The 21,003-nt window shown below is 39.6% G+C and overlaps 1 protein-coding gene across 3 annotated transcripts in view; it reads right to left on the bottom strand.

Annotated features, from left to right (window-relative positions):
• Positions 1–919: 919 nt before the first annotated feature.
• LOC113081220 (butyrophilin subfamily 1 member A1-like) overlaps positions 920–21,003 on the bottom strand; it is a 32,207-nt gene continuing 12,123 nt past the window's right edge. For all 3 annotated transcript variants that reach the window (XM_026253303.1, XM_026253300.1, XM_026253302.1), the window contains 7 exons: positions 6,911–7,273; positions 5,292–5,585; positions 3,202–3,312; positions 3,086–3,106; positions 2,535–2,573; positions 1,875–1,916; positions 920–1,779 (listed from right to left, as the gene is read on the bottom strand). In XM_026253303.1, the coding sequence (XP_026109088.1) occupies positions 1,163–1,779; positions 1,875–1,916; positions 2,535–2,573; positions 3,086–3,106; positions 3,202–3,312; positions 5,292–5,585; positions 6,911–7,273 (1,487 nt within the window). In that variant the 3' untranslated portion in view covers positions 920–1,162. The remainder of the gene's footprint in view (positions 1,780–1,874; positions 1,917–2,534; positions 2,574–3,085; positions 3,107–3,201; positions 3,313–5,291; positions 5,586–6,910; positions 7,274–21,003) is intronic.

Genomic DNA, 21,003 nt, shown 5'->3' with positions numbered 1-21,003 from the left:
CAACTATAATGATAATAACAGAGGAATTATATAGGTAGGTGTGGAATACCTACATTAACATAGATTTAACATGCTGTATCCTACAGTGCAACCTTTCATTTCCTGTGATGTATGAACCGGATGTGAAGTCAGATGTGACGTTCACCAGCTCTCAAAGATAAACTGATATACTGGAAGAATCGTCTAGTTTTTACTTCAACTGTTCAAACCGCTGATTTCTTTTATTAAGACACTTTTATTAAAATATTTTCATTTTATTAATGCTCAGTAAATGTGAAGAGGAGTGGGAAGTCAGGAGCTGCATGTCAGTGTGTTGGGTGATGATGAAAATAAGACTTTTAGTCTTGTTTTAATGAATCACCTCAGACTTTGCATTTCAGTTCACTGTTTTTTATTAAAATACCAAATAAAAAAAGAGCGTCAAAAGTTACTGACTGCAGCTTTAACGTTATTTAAATGCTAGTACACAATGAGACATTCATGTATTTACAGAACAGTTTAACACATGTGGTACCACAGAGATGAAATAAATCTAACATGATTCTATCACAAAATTATCTCTAACGTGTTAAAACATTTGCACATGTATGTAGATCCATTAGCTGCCTTTGTATTTACATGATTAATAATCAAAAGTTTATTTTACCATAATTTTCCTCTGGGGTCTTTATGTGACTGTAGGCAGATGTTCACACACACCTCCATGCTCACATTCATTGTGTGTATCACGTAGGGAAAGTTGTGTTGTGTTATATCTGATGATTAAACAGTTAACCCCTCGACTGAACGTGTTAGTTAGATTAGGAGTATTGATGGTCGAAACAAGGGAGGAATTAAATCTTCACCACTGATTTGATGTCGTCATGTGACACTGTAGGATTGTATCACGTCATGTGAAGATGTCATTAATTGACTTTTTATTTAATTAATGATGCATTATCACTGGGAATCAACCCTAATCTTAAAAATTATTGTGTCTGAACCATATCAGTACATTTTAACAGATGTTTGTAGTTTTTCATGCATCAGGTATTTTTTATGCACGTATGTCCTTCTGATTAAACTGCATTAGTCAGTCTGGCATCTGAGCTGTTACTGATCTCCACTGCGCTGCTCTCGTCTGGTGTAGAAAGGGGTAAAGGCTGACTGGATTCAGCTGATTCTACAGATTATCACTGGCCTTTACATCTAATTCTACAACTACCATGTTACTCTGTGAAGGACTGGGTTCATCTGGTTCTGCAGGTTTGGGAAGATCCAGGATTTTAAGTGGACTCTTATCACCAACACCAGGATTGAAGAGAGGAAGGACTGATCCAGAGAATCTGCAGCTGATGGTCAGGAGATGTTTTCTCTCTGTGACGTTGTAAAATGAGAGCTGACCGTGATCATAATCTAACAGAACTCCCAGTCGTTCAGGTCTCGGTGTCAGAGAGAATCTGATCAATGGATCAGTGTTGGTGCAAAAGCCACGAGGACCGTCTGAACACAAGAACCAGAAACCAGCTGATGGAGTTAAATCAGATCTGTCTCTTGTAGGAAGGTTTCCATGTTTCATCACACCAATTATCCAGAAGATTTTGGCAGGTTTAGGTGGAACTACCAGCTCTACTTCCCAATAGTGACGACCAGAGGTGAATCCTTTGGCTCCAAAAGCACATAATTGATATGGAAATCCCTCTCCAGTGGGTTCATATTCACTACTGTCCCTCAGGATTTTACAGTCTTTAGAAACCATCAGACCTGGATGTGAACGCTCACGGTCAATAGTGATCTCATCTGTGAGGAAAACACATGAGCAACAGTTATTAATCCTCATTTATATAAGATGATCTTTACACATATAAGCATTTATAGCTCAGATGAGATCATACCTGCATGCTGCCTCAGTTCCTCTATATTCATGTCTTCCATAACTATAGTGAAAACACATATTTTAGAGATTTTAGACAGGGAAAACATACATCTAAATTTAACAGTATCTAACAAAAAATTAGTATAATAATATAATAGTATAATAGAATATAATAGTATGAAAAGTGAATGATTATGCGACTGTGGGAGTGATGCAGATTAAATCCATGCATTATGAAAATTGTATTCACTTTATGTTATGTTAGACACATAGCATTTGCATTAAAAATGTATACGAGGACCATGTAATATGAAATATAGACTTTTATCAATAAAGATACAACAAACATTATCAACAAGGACAAGGACAGTCAGCAGGTGCCCACGTTTTTGTTGTATTTCATCTCTCATCTCTTCTTTTTTTTTTCATATTACATGACTAGACACTTTCCAGACAGCCCTTTTATACTTTATTTACAATAGTTTCTAAAATATACAATTGTGACTAAAAATGTAGGATAAACAAAACGGACTGTTTTGTTGTTTTGTTCATTGTATTTCTGCTCTCTCCTTCACCTTTATTCCACTGAGAGTCACTGAGACTGATGTTTTCTGAAGATGTTAATGTCAGTAGTTACAGTTCTAATACACATATAGCACAGAACAACATCTTCAGATACCTTCATTTATCAGTCTCTGCAGAGTCTCCTCCTCACAGTCTGAAATGAGAGAAAATATCAGAGAATGGTTTCATTATCTGCTTCACAAATACTCCAGACTCTGTTAATGGGCAACAAACTACATGATTTTATTGTATGATTCTTTCATTTATTAAAAATCATCTCTCAATAATCAATAATGGTTAGCATCTCTCCTGTCATCTGATCTGATGTTACCATGAAGGAACTGTGGGTTCTGTGTGTAACAAGCACATTTCATACAAATGCATAGTGTTTAATGCCCAAGACAAGAAAATTTCCCTTGTAAAATTAATTTTATAGTAATATTATTGAATGTATAGAAGTCAACTCAGTTTAACTGGTATTTCAGAAGCACCCTTCGGCAGCTTTTGTGTGCTTTTCCTTAAAATACAGATATTAATACAATTAAAAGATTTCAGTTTTAAAATATAAGGATGAGAAAGTACATTTTCCCCTTTTCCCCCAGTTAATCACTGCCTGAAAGGATTCGTGACTGTGTTCAGATGATAAATGAAGTTCATGTCACTTACTTTCTTCAGCTGGTTTCTTTCCTGCAGAACAGATCAAAAACATCAACACATGAGATATGCATGAAACTAAAACCTGCTGATAACCACATCTTTAAAATCTTTCATACAGATTGTACCTGTTTGTTTGTGTTTGTATTTGTAGAAGATCAGACCAAACAAACCCAGAAGAGAACAGATGAGAACAGAGAAGAAAAGAGCTTTCCATGTACCTGATGAATCTGATGGACCTGAGAAACAGAAACAAGATTAATCTAAACACTTTAAAAATATATAAAACAATTACAGTAATGTAGAAACATATTTTAAAACTCTTTTAACATAAAAATGCTGTATGCTTTGTTTTGTTTTGATTTTTAATGATTATAAGGTTGAAAAAAATAAGAGGGAATATTGGCATTGAAGAAAACTGACAGAGCACAATAAGGCAAGGAGCATGCATTCAAGAATGTATGCTGATATTTTATAAATTACATTAACCCTCTGGAGTCTAAGGGAAGTTTTGTCATGCCTGACAAACTGGGCTATAATAATATGTGAAATGCATGCATGTACATGATTGTATTTTGAGGAAAAAATGTTATGCGTGGTTAGTGAAAAACAAAAAATGTTGAATCACTTGAATAAGGCAAAAAAAAAAACATAAAGAACAATGGTTCCCGGGATTTTTGAGAACTGGAGCTTGTAGCCTAGAATTTTTCTTTCTAAATTATGTGAAAATCATCTTGTTTACTCATTCACAGAAAACAATATATTGATTTAAATTTTCTAAGACACTTTTTGTTGGTAAAAGTCATATGCGAGTAGGCGTCAACTATCATGAATATCATTGTGATTTACACCTGAGAAGACAAAGGCCGCATAATGAGCTGCATAATGAGCTGCATAATGAGCTGCATAATGAGCCTCTCATTCAGCTGTGCCACTGAGGGAGGACTTACAAGAAAGAATGTGAGAACAAAATAAATGTATATAATTTTATGTTTGTAGTTTATTTAGAATATATTTAATTATCCTACAACATAATTTAATGTTCACTTGCGAGTACAGATAAACAGTTTATCAGAAACAATCAAAGCTGACTTTCAAAGCTGAATTTTTTGCATCATTACTCCAGTCGCACAATCCTTTCAGAAATCCTTTTAACAATCTTATTTTCTTCAAAAAACAAACAAACATTTATTGTTATTATTATTATTTTTCATGTTTTTAGGGGGGGATAAATTGAAAGAACAGCATTGTGTTACATTTGTTACAGTTACATGTATATTATTTGCATCAAGCTTTTGAATGGTATAGTATTGTATATTGTTATTGAAACTTCATAATGTTTCACTTGATTATACATTCAAGTGAGTCAGGAATAATAGTTTGGAAAAGTCTAACTAGTAAAATGTTTACACGTTATGTGAAAACTAGTACATGTATATAAATAAATAAAAAGAGACTTCTCTGCTGAATAAAGTGCTTCATTCTTTTTTCTGAGGAAATCCATTTCTCAAATCCTCAACCACACCACATCTTTTTGGGGTGAATTATGTCTTAGTCCTCTCATCACGAAGCAAACAGTAAAATAAAATAAAAACTTGAACAGTCTCGCTGCTTTTTCTTCTGTGTGTGTGTACTCAAGCCGCGCGCTTCAGTTTGAATCTGAATAGCGTTCAGCGCGGGGGCGTGGTCACATTAGATATAATGAAGGGAGACATAAAAAATAGACATCACGTTGTTTTCATATGAATTACTTTATCACAGAATATCTGTTCGGCAGCACTTGTTTAGTTTTAAAGTAGACATGTCAAGCTTTCTAAAGATATCTCTCATGTCTCTTCGTTGAGTATTCACGGAGTTACACTTCATTTTAATGACGTGTTTGTACATGAAGATCAGCGCACACAAAGACTTTTATCTTTATTTTATAAGTGCACAAAGTTTTGTTGTTATTATGTCTGTATCCAAAAAAGTAGACCCTTTACATTTGATTGATGTATTGCTCTTATCTGTATGATCAAAACTGAAAGTGTAATTTAAGTTCTTTTCTGGTTTATCAGGAGAAAATGCCTCATAACACATATATGCATTAATCGACTTCAGAGGGTTTTAAAGGAAGTTATGGTCACAGGAAGAAATAATGGAAATGAACACAGGTCTGGCATTCAAGCAAATTTGATCACTTTGTTTGTGGTATCTACAAATATCCATGTTCTCTAACCTGAAGACACAATGCCCTTTATGTCCAGTCTTCCTTCTTTTAATTCTCCAGTTCTGAGAGAGACTGAACATGAGACCAGTTGAGCGTCTGAGAGAGAGACGGCTGTCCAGCTGTGGACAGAGATCATCTCATCTGCTCCACGAGTGTGAGATGTTCCTCCAAGACGGAGAACCCTTCCTTCATTTGACGTCCAGGAGACACTGGGCTCTGGATACCAGCCGCTGGACCTGCAGCTGATGTTCACACGACCATCATCTAGAGACTCTGGAGACAGGACAGGAGCGGATCCTAAAGCTGATGAGAGGAGAGACAGATGCTCAGATCTTCTCCGGTCACAAAAACTACATGCATGCAGAATAAAAGGATACTGTTTATACAGCGGATAGTTCCAGTCCTTGATTCTAAATTGGCTGAAACGTGTTTGAAGCTGTTGTAAATTACTCTGCAAACATAAACCTTTGTTCACTTCTGTGTGTTACTCCGCAACCACTTTGTTGGAACTACATTGTTTGGTGGAAGAATACTGTTTGGATTAATATCATTACACTTTATTTCCGGTTTTATGTTGTGAAACCTTACTATGTATATGGAATAACTGATTTATAAAAGCAATAAGCCCCATGAAGCTGTGGTTTACAGTGAATTTATAACAGATAAGAGGGTAGTCACTTCACTTTACATAATACAGAATAACGCCCCTCAGGCGATTTTTTATCACTATAAATCACAGCTTCACTGGGATTAATGCTTTATTTACACACTTTCTAATTATGTCATTTGAGGGTCTTGGAGCACTTCAAAGTAAACATTCTGTCATAATTTATTCAACCTCCAGTAAACCGTTAAGACTATACTATAATATAATATACAGTTTGTACTGTATATTAGTTGAGTTACAAAAGAATCCAACGATATATTGGCTGATATTTGGATTTTTGGGCATGTTTTTGTATTTGGCTGACTAGTGTTGAATGTTTTGTTTTCTGCAGCAGTATGAACTCCAAACTTGTGAAAAAAAAAGACTTTAACAGGATTACATAATCATGAAGCTACTATTTAAAGTATAACAGTTAATTTCTTTTTTTTTTTTTACAGATTAATCGGTTACATTCACTAACTGTAGGTAACTTTGTAGCTACATGTCAACAAAGTGTTACCAGTTTATTTTTATAATTTATTTATAGTTATTTTAGTAAATGTTATTTACAAAATAATCCATCGCAGCAGATATGTCTGGGATTTGTTTTTTTTTTGTAGTATAATATCATATTATATATCGGTTTATATTGGCCATTGGCCACCTTGTTTTTTATGATATCGGCATCAATATCGTTTGTCAAAGAATCAATCAGCTGACCACTACAAAAAAAGCACTGTTATCATAACAGTTTTCCAAATAACTTGAGTTTAACTCGGTTTGCTTACTCAGTGTTTGATGCAATGATGTCAGCATTTTCTGCAAATGATGACAAGTTGAGTCTGTTTCTCAGCTGGAAGACTTGGAATTTAGTGAAATGGATGAGTTTTATATCAACAGTCCTCAATGATGATGAGTTTTGTTATGCAGAAGAGGTTTTAGCTTTAATGAAGTGCAGATCCTCAGAAAACAGACGACTCACCAGTGATTTTGAGAGTCATCTCTTCACTCCCATAAGAATGTTCTCCGCTCACATAACAGTGAAATAAACCTCCATCTTGTACTCTGAGTTTCTCCAGCCGTAGAGAGACATCTCCATCCTTCAGTCCACCAGACTGATCTGACCGCAGAGTCAAAGAGCTTCGGTTCCTGTATGATTCCTCCTGGACGTCCTGGATCTTCCCTTGATTATATAGGAGAACAGGGTTGTTGAACTGATCCTGACGGTACCAGCGGATCTCCAGAGCTTCAGCGTTCTCAGGAGGAGAGATCCAGCAGGGAAGAGTCACTGTGGATCCCACATGAGCCACTATAGGATCAGGAGGAACCACCACAGTCAACGACACTGAGAGAGAGAGAGAGAGAGAGAGAGAGAGAGAGACAGAGAGAGAGATCAACATCTACATTAACGAGCTGGCAGAAGCTCTGGAGCGCTCCGACAGCATCCCAGGCCTCGCTCTACACGACTCTGAAGTCAAGTGCCTGCTGTATGCAGACGACCTGGTTCTGCTGTCTCCCACAGCCGAGGGTCTCCAGCACAGAATGGCCCCTCTGGAACAGTACTGTGAGGAGTGGACAAAACCAGGGTCATGGTGTTCCAGAAGAAGGCCAGGTCTCAGGGAAGCAGATATCAGTCCTGGAGCACAGCAGTAGCTACACTTACCTGGGCATCCAGATCTCAGCATCAGGGGTCTTCAGTCTGGCCCTCAAGGCCCTCAATGAGAAGGCACAGAGGGCATTTTATGCCATTAAAGCACGGTTTGGCCAATTAAAACTATCAATTAGAACATGGATTAAATTATATCACGCAGTTGTCAAACCAATCTTACTGTACGGGAGTGAAATTTGGGGACCAATATTACAATTTGAAAACTAGGATAAAAGTTTAATAGAAAGAACACAAATGGAATTTGCCAAAAACATCCTAAGGGTAAACAGAAGTGTTCACAACCCCAACATTCAGAAACTAATTGACAAAAATCTGAAGTAAAATTATGATGAAAAAAAACTCATTCAGCCCTAAACAGAATTCAGCCCTAAACAGAACCACAAAACTGGCAAATTACTTATCACTCAAGCAATTTTAAGAAAGACAAATCCTTTCAAAATATCGACTCAGTGATCAAAATTTGGAAATAGAGATTGGTCGACATAAAAGATCCTGGCTCCCGAGAGAAGAGAGAGTGTGCAAACACTGTGAGCTGAATCAAACAGAGGATGAGAAACACTTCCTTCTGGTCTGTCCCAAATACAGCACTACAAGAGAAACATTCTTCCCACAGTTTGCAGCTTTGAATCATTCATTCTTGTCTCTAAATGACTCTAAATGAAAATAATCTAAATACTTGGAGAGAATGAGACAGCAGTTAAACTAGTTGCAAAATATACACCATACACACCATACGAAAGGGATAATTTATTGTATTCAACTGTGTTATTTAATATTATCAATTGTATATAAGTACTATTATTAATATAAGAAATATTATCTGCTGTTGTTATTTTTATTGTATTGGTTTATTCATTTATTTTTTCTTTTGTATTTGTTTCCTTTTACTTTGATGGTGTAATAATATTTTATATTTAATTCTGTTAATACTGTAACTCAAATGTCATTCCAATAAAGCAACTTGAACTTGACAGAAAGAGAGAGACAGAGAGAGAGAGAGAGAGAGAGAGAGAGACATTTTAACAGGAATCCAGAAGATCTGGAGATATGCATGAGAACAGAAAATTTCACTTTTCTATGATTGCTTTGTAAGTTGTAATGGATTATAAGAGAACTAACAAACTTGTAAGGTCTTAAACATTTCCATCTTAATTATTTTATTGCCTTAATTATTTTGTGGTGAAATGTAATACGTGGTTTGACTGCACCGTTTGCCTTAAATTTCAGTTGTGTAAAATGTTTGAAATGTTGCTGCTGTCTTCACAGAAGCTTTGCGTTCAAATATATCAACTCAAATCAATATTTTGCTAATATTTTTGTCTAATTATTTATTTATGTGGCAAGTAGCCTTTATGAACTACTTTCTTCTTAAAATCGATACTATTAGAGATAAAATTGTAACCATTCAGCCATCAGCTACAGTATCACATCAGAACAGTTCCACTCATTCTCTACTATAGGAGAGGAAGAATTGTATAAACTTATTTCAACTTGTTACAATCTAAGCTCCTAAAAGAGGTGCTTCCAGAAGTCCTAGGTCCTTTTCTGACAATTATTAATTCCTCATTGTCATTAGGGTATGTCCCCCAAAACCTTCAAACTGGCTGTTATTAAGCCTCTCATCAAAAAACCACAACTTGACCCCAAAGAACTAGTTAATTATAGACCAATCTCGAATCTCCCTTTTCTGTCCAAGATACTAGAAAGGTGGTATCCTCACAATTATATTCCTTCTTAGAGAAAAATGGTATATGTGAGGATTTCCAGTCAGGATTTAGACCGTATCATAGTACTGAGACTGCTCTCCTTAGAGTTACAAATTATCTGCTCTTATCATCTGATCGTGGGTGTATCTCTCTATTAGTTTTATTGGATCTTAGTGCTGTCCAGAGATGTATAGTAACGAAGTAGAACTACTTCACTACTGTACTTAAGTACTAAAAGGCGGTATCTGTACTTTACTAGAGTATTATATTTTTCTCCTACTTCCACTTTTACTTCGGTACATATTTTCGCTGAGTTTAATACTTCCATCCATCCATCCATCCATCATCTTCCGCTTATCCGGGGCCGGGTCGCGGGGGCAACAGTCTAAGCAGAGACGCCCAGACTTCCCTCTCCCTAGCCACTTCTTCCAGCTCTTCTGGGGGGACCCCGAGACGTTCCCAGGCCAGCCGGGAGACATAGTCCCTCCAGCGTGTCCTAGGTCTTCCCCGGGGCCTCCTCCCGGTGAGACGTGCCTGGAACACCTCCCTGGGAAGGCGTCCAGGAGGCATCCGAAATAGATGCCTGAGCCACCTCAGCTGGCTTCTCTCGATGTGGAGGAGCAACGGCTCTACTCTGAGCTCCTCCCGAGTGACCGAGCTTCTCACCCTATCTCTAAGGGAGTGCCCAGCCACCCGACGGAGAATGCTCATTTCGGCCGCCTGTATCCGGGATCTTGTCCTTTCGGTCATGACCCACAGCTCATGACCATAGGTGAGAGTAGGAACGTAGATTGACCGGTAAATCGAGAGCTTTGCCTTACAGCTCAGCTCCTTCTTCACCACGACAGACCGGTACAGCGACCGCATTACTGCAGAAGCTGCACCGATCCGTCTGTCAATCTCACGTTCCATCCTTCCCTCACTCGTGAACAAGACCCCAAGATACCTGAACTCCACCACTTGAGGCAGGAACTCTCCACCAACCTGAAGTGGGCAATCCACCCTTTTCCGACTGAGAACCATGGCCTCGGACTTGGAGGTGCTGATTCTCACCCCAGCCGATTCACACTCGGCTGCAAACCGTCCCAGTGCACGCTGAAGGTCCTGGTCTGAGGAGGCCAACACGACAACATCATCCGCAAAAAGCAGCAACGAAATCGTATGGTCCCCAAACCGGACACTCTCCGGCCCTTGGCTGCTCCTAGAAATTCTGTCCATAAAAATTATGAACAGAACCGGTGACAAAGGGCAGCCCTGCCGGAGTCCAACATGCACCGGGAACAGGTCTGACTTACTGCCGGCAATGCGAACCAAGCTCTTGCTCCGGTCGTACAGCGACCGAACAGCCCTAAGTAGGGAGCCGCCGACCCCATACTCCCGGAGCACCCTCCACAGGATGTCGCGAGGAACACGGTCGAATGCCTTCTCCAAGTCCACAAAACACGTGTGGACTGGTTGGGCAAACTCCCATGAACCCTCCAGCACCCTGGAAAGGGTATAGAGCTGGTCCAGTGTTCCACGACCAGGACGAAAACCACACTGTTCCTCCTGAATCCGAGGTTCCACTATCGGCCATTTCTCCTCTCCAGTACCTTGGCATAGACTTTCCCGGGGAGGCTGAGAAGTGTGATCCCCCTATAGTTGGAACACACTCTCCGGTCCCCCTTCTTGAAAAGAGGGACCACCACCCCGGTCTTCCAGTCCAGAGATACTGTCCCCAACCGCCATGCGATGTTGCAGAGGCGTGTCAAGACAGCCCCACAACATCCAGAGACTTGAGGTACTCGGGGCGGATCTCATCCACCCCCGGTGCCTTGCCACTGAGGAGCTTTTTAACTACCTCGATGACTTCAGCCCGGGTGATGGACGAGTGCTCCTCCGAGTCCCCAGCCACTGCTTCCTCAACGGAACACAAGTCGGTGGGATTGAGGAGATCCTCGAAGTATTCCTTCCACCGCCCGACGATATCCCCAGTTGAGGTGTACAGGTGCCCATCTCTACTGTAAACAGTGTTGGTAGGGCACTGCTTCCCCCTCCTGAGGCGTCGAACAGTTTGCCAGAATCTCTTCGAGGCCAACCGATAGTCTTTCTCCATGGCCTCACCGAACTCCTCCCAGGCCCGAGTTTTTGCCTCCACGACTACCCGGGCTGCAGTCCGCTTGGCCTGCCGGTACCTGTCAGCTGCCTCCGGAGTCCCACAAGCCATCCAGGCCCGATAGGACTCCTTCTTCAGCTTGACAGCATCCCTTACTTCCGGTGTCCACCACCGGGTTCGGGGATTGCCGCCTCGACAGGCACCGGAGACCTTACGGCCACAGCTTTGAGCAGCCGCAGCGACAATGGAGGTGGAGAACATGGTCCAATCTGACTCAATATCTCCAGACTCCCTCGGGATCCGGTCGAAGCTCTGCCGGAGATGGGAGTTGAAGATCTCTCTGACAGGGGGCTCGGCCAAACGTTCCCAACAGACCCTCACAGTATGTTTGGGTCTGCCGAGTCTGTCCAGCTTCCTCCTCCGCCATCGGATCCAACTCACCACCAGGTGGTGATCAGTTGACAGCTCCGCCCCTCTATTCACCCGAGTGTCCAAGACATATGGCCGAAGGTCTGATGACACGACCACAAAGTCGATCATCGACCTCCGGCCTAGGGTGTCCTGGTGCCACGTGCACTGATGGACACCCTTATGCTTGAACATGGTGTTTGTTATGGACAAACCATGGTTAGCACAGAAATCCAATAACAGAACACCGCTCGGGTTCAGGTCAGGGGGGCCGTTCCTCCCAATCACGCCCCTCCAGGTGTCACTGTCACTGCCCACGTGAGCGTTGAAGTCCCCCAGTAGAACGACGGAATCTCCAGTCAGAGCACCTTCCAGCACCCCTCCCAGAGACCCCAAGAAGGCCGGGTAGTCCGCACTGCCATTCGGGCCGTAGGCACAAACGACAGTGAGAGACCTATCCCCGACTCGAAGCCGCAGGGAACCGACCCTCTCGTTCACCGGGGTAAACTCCAACACATGGCGGCTGAGCTGGGGGGCTATTAGCAAACCCACTCCAGCCCTCCGCCTCTCACCATGGGCAACTCCAGAGTGGTAGAGAGTCCAGCCTCTCTCAAGAAGTATGGTTCCAGAGCCCAAGCTGTGCGTTGAGGTGAGCCCGACTATCTCTAGTCGGTACCTCTCGACCTCCCGCACAAGCTCAGGCTCCTTCCCCGCCAATGAGGTGACATTCCACGTCCCTAAAGCCAGATTCCGTGTCCAGAGATCGGGTCGTCGGGGGTCTCGCCTACGACTGTCGCCCGATCCACTATGCACCGGCCCCTTACGCTCCCTCCTGCAGGTGGTGAGCCCACAGGAGGGCGGCCCCACGTCACTCCTTCGGGCTGAGCCCGGCCGGACCCCATGGGGGAAGGCCCGGCCACCAGGCGCTCGCATACGAGCCCCAACCCCGGGAAGTTTAATACTTTTACTCCGATATTTTTTTTATGTGCTGCATCGTTACTCGTTACAATTATAATAATGTTACGAATCATTCCATTACAAACCACTGCCAGAACTGTAGATGGCAGGTTTGATGAAGCTGGCACATCATTGAGCGAAACATGCGATTAAGAAGACTGCGCATGCTGACTGAACTGCTGTGAAGAGAGAGATGAACACAGAGCCGAGCCAGATAATGAATCGTTCACGAGTCAAGAACCGGTTGCATCGGTTCTCGGATGACCAGTAACGTTAGTTCTTTCTGACAGTTCGATTCAATAAACCAGTTGAAGAAAACAGTTCACCGATTCTTTTGCGCTCGACGTAATGGCATTGACTGCACCTGGGCTCATAGCATTAACACAGAATCAGTTCAGAATCAATCACCAAAAGAATCAGGTCGTTTCAGACGCTTTGTGTGTCGGTTTGCTTCATGCTAAATCACACATGCGCAGTATCATCAGCTCCTCGGTTCACGAATCGGACGCGTCTGACAGAAACGGTTCTTGACTCGTGAACGAGTCATTATCTGGCTCGGCTCGGTGTGCATCTTCAGTTCTCACTTCACAGCAGTTCAGTCAGTGTACTGTTTGAGTCAATGAATTACTCCGGGATATTGGTTTGTTTTAACTCAGAGGGAGTGTCAGACACATTAAATAGGGATAGGGAGTTAACAGCTTAATTCATCTGTGGATTAATGCGTATTGGAGACGCGAACTGTTTAAAACGATTCAGTTCGATTTGGTGGACTGTTTCAAAAAGATCCGGTTACATCGAATGATTCGTTCTCGAACCAGATATCACAAACTGCATGACGAGTAATTTCTTACTGGTAAATTCTAAAAAAAAAAAAAAACAGAGGTGTTAATTATAGGACCTAAAAACTCTGCATGTAATAACCTACAACACTGGCTAAGTCTTGATGGCTGCTCTGTCAATTCTTCGTCATCAGTTAGGAACTTAGTTGTTCTATTTGACCACAATCTTTCCTTAGAAAGCCACGTTTCTAGCATTTGTAAAACTGCATATTTCCATCTCAAAAATATATCTAAACTATGGCCTATGCTCTCAATGTCAAATGCAGAAATTTTAATCCATGCATTTATGACTTCAAGGTTAGATTATTATAATGCTTTATTGGGTGGTTGTTCTGCACGCTTAGTAAACAAACTACAGCTAGTCCAAAATGCAGCAGCAAGAGTTCTTACTAGAACCAGGAAGTATGACCATATTAGCCCGGTCCTGTCCACACTGCACTGGCTCCCTATCAAACATCGTATAGAGTTAAAAATATTGCTTATTACTCATGATATGTAAAAATTGATAGCCTCAATGCACTTTAAAAATTGCTTTGGATAAAAGCGTCTGCTTAATTTAATTTAATTTAATTTAATTTAATTTAATTTAATTTAATTTAATTTAATTTAATAAAGCCCTGAATGGTTTAGCACCTCAGTATTTGAATGAGCTCCTTTTACATTATAATCCTCTACGTCCGCTACGTTCTCAAAACTCAGGCAATTTGATAATACCTAGAATATCAAAATCAACTGCGGGCGGCAGATCCTTTTCCTATTTGGCGCCTAAACTCTGGAATAACCTACCTAACATTGTTCGGGAGGCAGACACACTCTTGCAGTTTAAATCTAGATTCAAGACCCATCTCTTTAACCTGACTTAAACTTAACATACTAATATGCTTTTAATATCCAAATCCATTAAAGGATTTTTAGCCTGCATTATTTAGGTAAACCGGAACTGACTTTGCTGGAGCCTGGAATTGAACTACTGGTTTCGTCTGGTCAGAGGAGAACTGACCCCCAACTGAGCCTGGTTTCTCCCAAGGTTTTTTTCTCCATTCTGTCAACGATAGAGTTTCGGATCCTTGCTGCCATCGCCTCTGGCTTGCTTAGTTGGGGTCACTTCTTTTACAGCGATATCGTTGACATGATTTGCAAATAAATGCACAAACACTATTTAACTGAACAGAGGTGACATCACTGAATTCAATGATGAACTGCCTTTAACTATCATTTTGCATTATTGAGACACTGTTTTCCTAATGTATGTTGTTCAGTTGCTTTGACGCAATGTATTTTGTTTAAAGCGCTATATAAATAAAGGTGACTTGACACAGCATCACAATCTGGTGAGGGGCGTAACATTTCCGTCACACACTTGAAGTATTCAGCCAATCACAACACACTGGATATCTGACCAACCAGACCACACCTCGCTTTTTAAAACGATGAGCTTTGTAAAAATCAATGTGTTTCAGACGGCAGGGCATATGGGAGAAACAATAATGTACAGTATGTAAAATATAATGTTTTTTTTTTTACCTTACAATGCATAAACACAATTCATTACAACAAATACACAAAATAATGTTCTTTTTAGCAACATCATATGACCCCTTTCAGGAAGCATTCGCTCCATACTTAAAACAAAATCGAAGAATTAACTGATATGACGTCATTCCGAACAAAATCAGGCCAAAATGAAGTTTGTTTCAGCGGTTCGAAACAGCTGACCAGAGCATACTTTCTGGGGGAGTTCACTTTGGCTCCTAATTACCTTTGAGCTTCCATTGGTCCATGGCAGTTACGCAATCAATGGGTGTGTTCAGAAACTCCTGAAACCTTCTTTGATGTGTGTGTTTTTATTTATTTATTTTTTGTCCTCAGTTTGTTCCTCATTCTGTGGAGGCCCTACAGGAGAGCAACATCTCCTGAATACACTGGAGTGTCAAATAGCTGAGCATCACAGATATATCTGCACCTGTACGATCGCTCGCGGAGAGACTTCAAAGATTCAGAGAAAGCATTTAATTCCTAGAAAGAAATTGCAATGAGACTTGGGGTTGAAGACCTGGGTTTTTTTTAAAGAATGAAAGGAAAGAGTAAAAATATAAGGTAGAAATTACCAAATACATGTGTTTCAATTAAATGTTACACCATATTGCTGCTGTTGTTCTTTCAGTAAGAAATTTAAAGGCTATACAGTAAATTAAATATCAAAATGAACATACAATAAATAACCTTTGTTTTTATCAAATAATGACACCACATAAAATATAAAAGGTGTGACAATTTATCCAGTTTAATAAAATAAAGTAACAAACTCACTCCAATATATTTTTTCCACGTCATGCTAAAGTTTTCATACTGTGAGACATTCACGCTTCCTATAAAGGACTGCAGTCAAGCCAGCCGCAGTTCAGAAAAACTTGGTCAAGCCAGCCGCGATTGTAATTTGTGGGTGCGCATATAACCATGATCACAGTACTGGCAAGAACAGAGAGAACCTCTTTCAGTGCACTTTTCATTTAGACACCCAGAATTTACATATAATATAACAAGATTACATTTCTCGATTTCTTTTTTTTTACTTCTGCTATAATATTTGTGTTATTTATTGGTGTTTTCATGGTTGTGTTTTGCTATATTTTACGGCCTTTCAAATCATAGCAGGATTCATAGAAAAAGAGAAATGGGAAATTATTTGATTTAGAGGGCTACAAAGACCCCATTTCTAATAAACAAATGATTGTTCCGTTTGTATATGGGAAGTCCCATACTTCATGCATACCTCATATGAAAACATTTTAAATCAGCGTTTTCTAGATATGACACATTATTACAATTCACAGGCTATAAAGACCCCATTTCTTATGAATAGAAAAGGCTAATGGTTAGACCTTATATGGGATGTCCAATACTATACGCACACCTCAAATTAAATTTTAATTTTAAAGCGCTTCGAGTGCCTAGAAAAGCGCTATATAAATGTAAGGAATGGTAATTTGTATTATTTTACTGCAGCATTTTTGATATATGAAACCATATGGCACTTTAGAGGGCTATAAAGACCCCATTACTAATAAGTAGTAAAAACAATGGTCATTTCCTGCAAGGGATATTACAAATTATGTGCACACCTCATATCAAACCATTTTACTGCAGAATTTTTTTAGATATGGGTCCATATGGTGTTTAGAGGGCTATAAAGACACCATTACTACTAGGTAGAAAAAAACAATGGTCATTTTTTTTCTCATTTGAAATTCACTCTGGATATAAGAATCCACTAAATGATTAAATGTAAATGTTCTTATATGGGACATCCCATACTATATCCATATGTCATATCAAACAATTTTACTGCAGCATTTTTGAGATATGAGACTATATGGTGATTTAGAGGGCTATAAAGACCCCATTTCTAATAAGTAGAAATAAGCAATAGTCATTTCATGTAAGGGACATTCCATACTATATGCACACTTCTTATGAAACTATTTTACTGCAATGTTTTCAATATATGACACATTATTACAATTTAGAGGGCTATAAAGATCTCATTTCTAATAACTTGAAAAGGCTAATGGTTAATTCTTATACAGGACATTCCATACTATATGCACACTAGGGATGCACCAAATGCAGGATTCGGATTCGGCCGAATACTGGGCTTTTTAACGAGGTTCGGTTTCGGCCGAACCTCAGATTTTTTTTTCCACCGAACCGAACCTTAGTCTTGCGCTACGCTGGTCGACGTCACACGCCCGTTGATTACGTGATGGTGTTTACATGAGGACCGTTCTGTAGCAATACAGAGCCAGTCACATTGGGCGATGATGTGGAGATAAGCTTTTTTCTCGGTGAGCCTTTGATTCCTCTTAGAGAGGACCCTCTTCAGTGGGGGAAGACAAACCGGCAGTGATTTCCACTGCTGACAAAAATGGCAAAGATCAACCTCTGTGTGCCACCAAGATCTGTGCCAAGTGAAAGACTTTTCAGTATTGCTGGGGACTTTCGTTCCCACACTCGCAACCGGCTGTCACCTGTTAATGCAGAGCGTCTTGTTTTTTTTAAAGGAAACTCTCATTTCATGTGAAAGGGTAGAGGTTTTACGTTAATTTAATTATGACGCGGGAGATGTGTGTGATCTTCCGTAATATTTTTCGTAATATTTGGCTACTGTTCTGTAGCTTAGCCTACTGTTATAAACGGAAACTGCCTACTATCCATGTTTATTGAGTAAATGTTCAATAACATTAATTCAGTTAAGTCAACAAACATATTCTGTTTTAAAAAATAAAAGAATAACACTTTTCTTTGCATTGTTGCACATTTATTGAAAGGTTTTGGTACGTACTTGGGTAAGCATAGGCTTAGGGTAATTGTCAAAATAGTTTTTCCCACCTGGCATAATGTTGGCTAATCTATTTTTTAATCTATATATTTTTTTTCAGTTAAAATAAAATGAAAAGTACACTTCTGTGGACGTTGTTTACTTCATTAATGTGTTTTACTGTGTTAATAAAATGAGGATGTGAGTAGGATTCTGTATTTGTTTTGGATTCTGCGAATCTTAAACAGTGGATTCAGTATTCGGCCGAACCCAAAAAATCTGGATTCAGTGCATCCCTAATGCACACATCATATAGAAACATTTTACTGCAGCATTTTTGAGATATGACACATTATTACACTTCAGAGGCCTCAAAAGGACCCATTTCTAACAAGTAGAGACAGCTAATGGTTAGTTCTTATACTGGACATCTCATAATATATGCAGTCCTCATATCAAACCATTTTACTGCAACATTATTTTTAGATATGGGACTATATGGTGCTTTTGGAGGCTATAAAAACCCCATTTCTAATAAGTAGAATAAATAAATGGTCAGTTCTTATATGGAAAAGTCCATGCTCTCTGCACATCTCATAGGAAATACTTTTGCATTAGCATTTTTGAGATATGGGACCATGACACTTTAGAGGGCTATGAAAAACCCATTATTAATAAGTAGTAAAAACCAGTGGTGAGTTCTTACTATGAAATTCTAAAATCTATGAGTGAATCAATGGAAAAGATTTTACTGTATGATTTCTTTTTAGGAGCAAGCAATTATTTCACATATAGAGTTATAAAACTTTATCCATTCCAATAAATAATAAGAATACATTTCCACAAGGAACCTCACCTAATATTTGCAGCCTTTATATAAAAACATTTTATCAAACCAATTTGGAGTTGCATGCATTCAGAATCAATTCTGAGATCTTATAGTATATATAAGTATAATTTTGAGACATAGAAAGGTCAGCTTATAAAAGTAGAGGAAAACAATGGCCATTTCATGCACAGCACCTCCTACTCTATCAGCACAGCTAAAATGAAATCTGTGTACTGTGGCAGTTTGGAGTAACATGTATCCTCATATATCCTCACAACAATATGCTATTTAACCACTTACGTAGGGACACTGACTACTTTTAAAAGGCACATAATACTACCTCTACTGCAGAGTTCAGTGTCAATCTTGCTCCAGCAAATCTGTCTGTAACTATCCATTGTTCCTGACTCGTATGATGGGTTCACACTAGACACGGATAGAGCGTTTGGCTGGTGCGAGTAATTTCAATGTTAAGTCAATGTAAAGATGTGAATAGACAACCTGTGGCCTGTTTCGCGTGAATGGGGCAGTGGGAATGACACGATAAAAATTATATTGCTTGTATATATATATCATACTAATAGATTAATTGAATAAACACCAAAGATTAGATTTACCCCAAACAAGTTATATTTTATCTTGAGCCACTAAAGAGACATCAGAGCCGGCGGTACATATCAGAAGGTCTAGCCGAGTTGAGACTGCTCTCGGCGGATACATTATCACTGAACTCTCGCTGATCACATTGAGCTCGTCTCTGAAAATCAGCGAAATACATTTTTAAATAGATGCTGTCTTTATAAATAAACTGCATATTTGAGTTTAAAAAATCTACATTCTCTCCTGAAATACTTTTAAAACTTAATTTCATGACACGATAACAGTAATATTTTGAAAATTATCTGAATAGAAATGGCGGCTGAAATCACAACGCTGCGTGAACTCAACTGGCAGAAGCCCCTCCCATGATGCAAAATTGCGTCTGTTGTGAAGTTAATTTGAAGCGAATAAGGGCCGTTACATAGTCAACATGAGCAATGCAAGCAAGCAACGTGAGCTACGTGCTCCCTCTCATAGTCTAAACAGTGGACGCAAGCGTCACGGGCGATGGGTGTATACAATAACCGGCTCACGCAAAAGGGGGTAGTAGAGTCAGGTGATATAAGTTGAGTCGGGTCACATGATATTCAGATCACAATGGCAACTGAAGAGGAGTTCATTCTATTGCTGATTTTACATCGGCAGCAACAAAGGCAGTGCAGAGATAGGCAGTGGTATGTTCAGAATTTAAATCGAAGAAGAGATCAGGATGGGGAGTTTGTCTCGATGCGTAGCCATGGGGACGCGTATGCGTGCCAATGTGTTGACTATGTAATGGGCCTAACCTCAAAATGTTCAAGCGTCAAACTACGCGTGAATAGTGTGATTTATTCATGCACGTAGCATCTGGTGTGAATGCACAGTTAATTAGTTTGGGTTTAGAACTGAACTTTAAGTGAGAATGCATGCTACTCTAAACTTTCACAGAGCAAAGACTCCATATTTTGTGTTCAGACAGTGTGTGAGGTATTGTGTGACAGACAAGTGTGTGTGACTTCATATTTGATTATAGAGTAGGGAGTGCCTTGCATGCAAAGGCCATTATTTTAATTTACATATTTAAACTGATGTTTCTATAAGCCTCAAAACTGGAGAAACAATCTACAGTCTTTAAGAATTTTCTTAATTTGGATGTATGCAACTTCGAACTGCCACAGTACACAGACTTCTGATGAGCTGTGCTGATAGAGTATGAGGTACTTTGCAAGAAAATGACATTATTTTTTTCTAGTTATTAAAAAAAAACTTTTCTATAGGTTGCAAAAATTAGGAAATATTAAAAACCTCTTTGAGTGTTTTGTTCTGTATGAATGAATGCTACTTCAAACTACCACAGTACACAGACTTCACATTAGGTGTGCTGAAAATGTAGGAAGAACTTTGGAAGAAATTGCCTTTTCTTTCGAATTATTTGAAATAATTCTCAAAACTAGAGTTTCTGAGAATATTCTTGATTTTGAACTCCAAATTGCTAAGGTAAAGTGTCTTTATACACCAATCAAGCATAGCATTATGGCCACCTTCATAATATTGTGTTGGTCCCACTTTTGCTGCCAAAGCAGCCTTGCCCCTGCCCCATCGAGTCCTGGACTCCACTAGACCCCTGAAGGTGTGCTGTGGTATCTGGTACCAAGATATTAGCAGCAGATCATTT

The sequence above is a fragment of the Carassius auratus genome, unplaced genomic scaffold (genome assembly GCF_003368295.1).
Source record: "Carassius auratus strain Wakin unplaced genomic scaffold, ASM336829v1 scaf_tig00033420, whole genome shotgun sequence".
NCBI classification, from domain to species: domain Eukaryota; kingdom Metazoa; phylum Chordata; class Actinopteri; order Cypriniformes; family Cyprinidae; genus Carassius; species Carassius auratus.
Note: the sequence above shows the minus strand (reverse complement) of the source record. Positions and strands in the feature narration are given on the sequence as shown.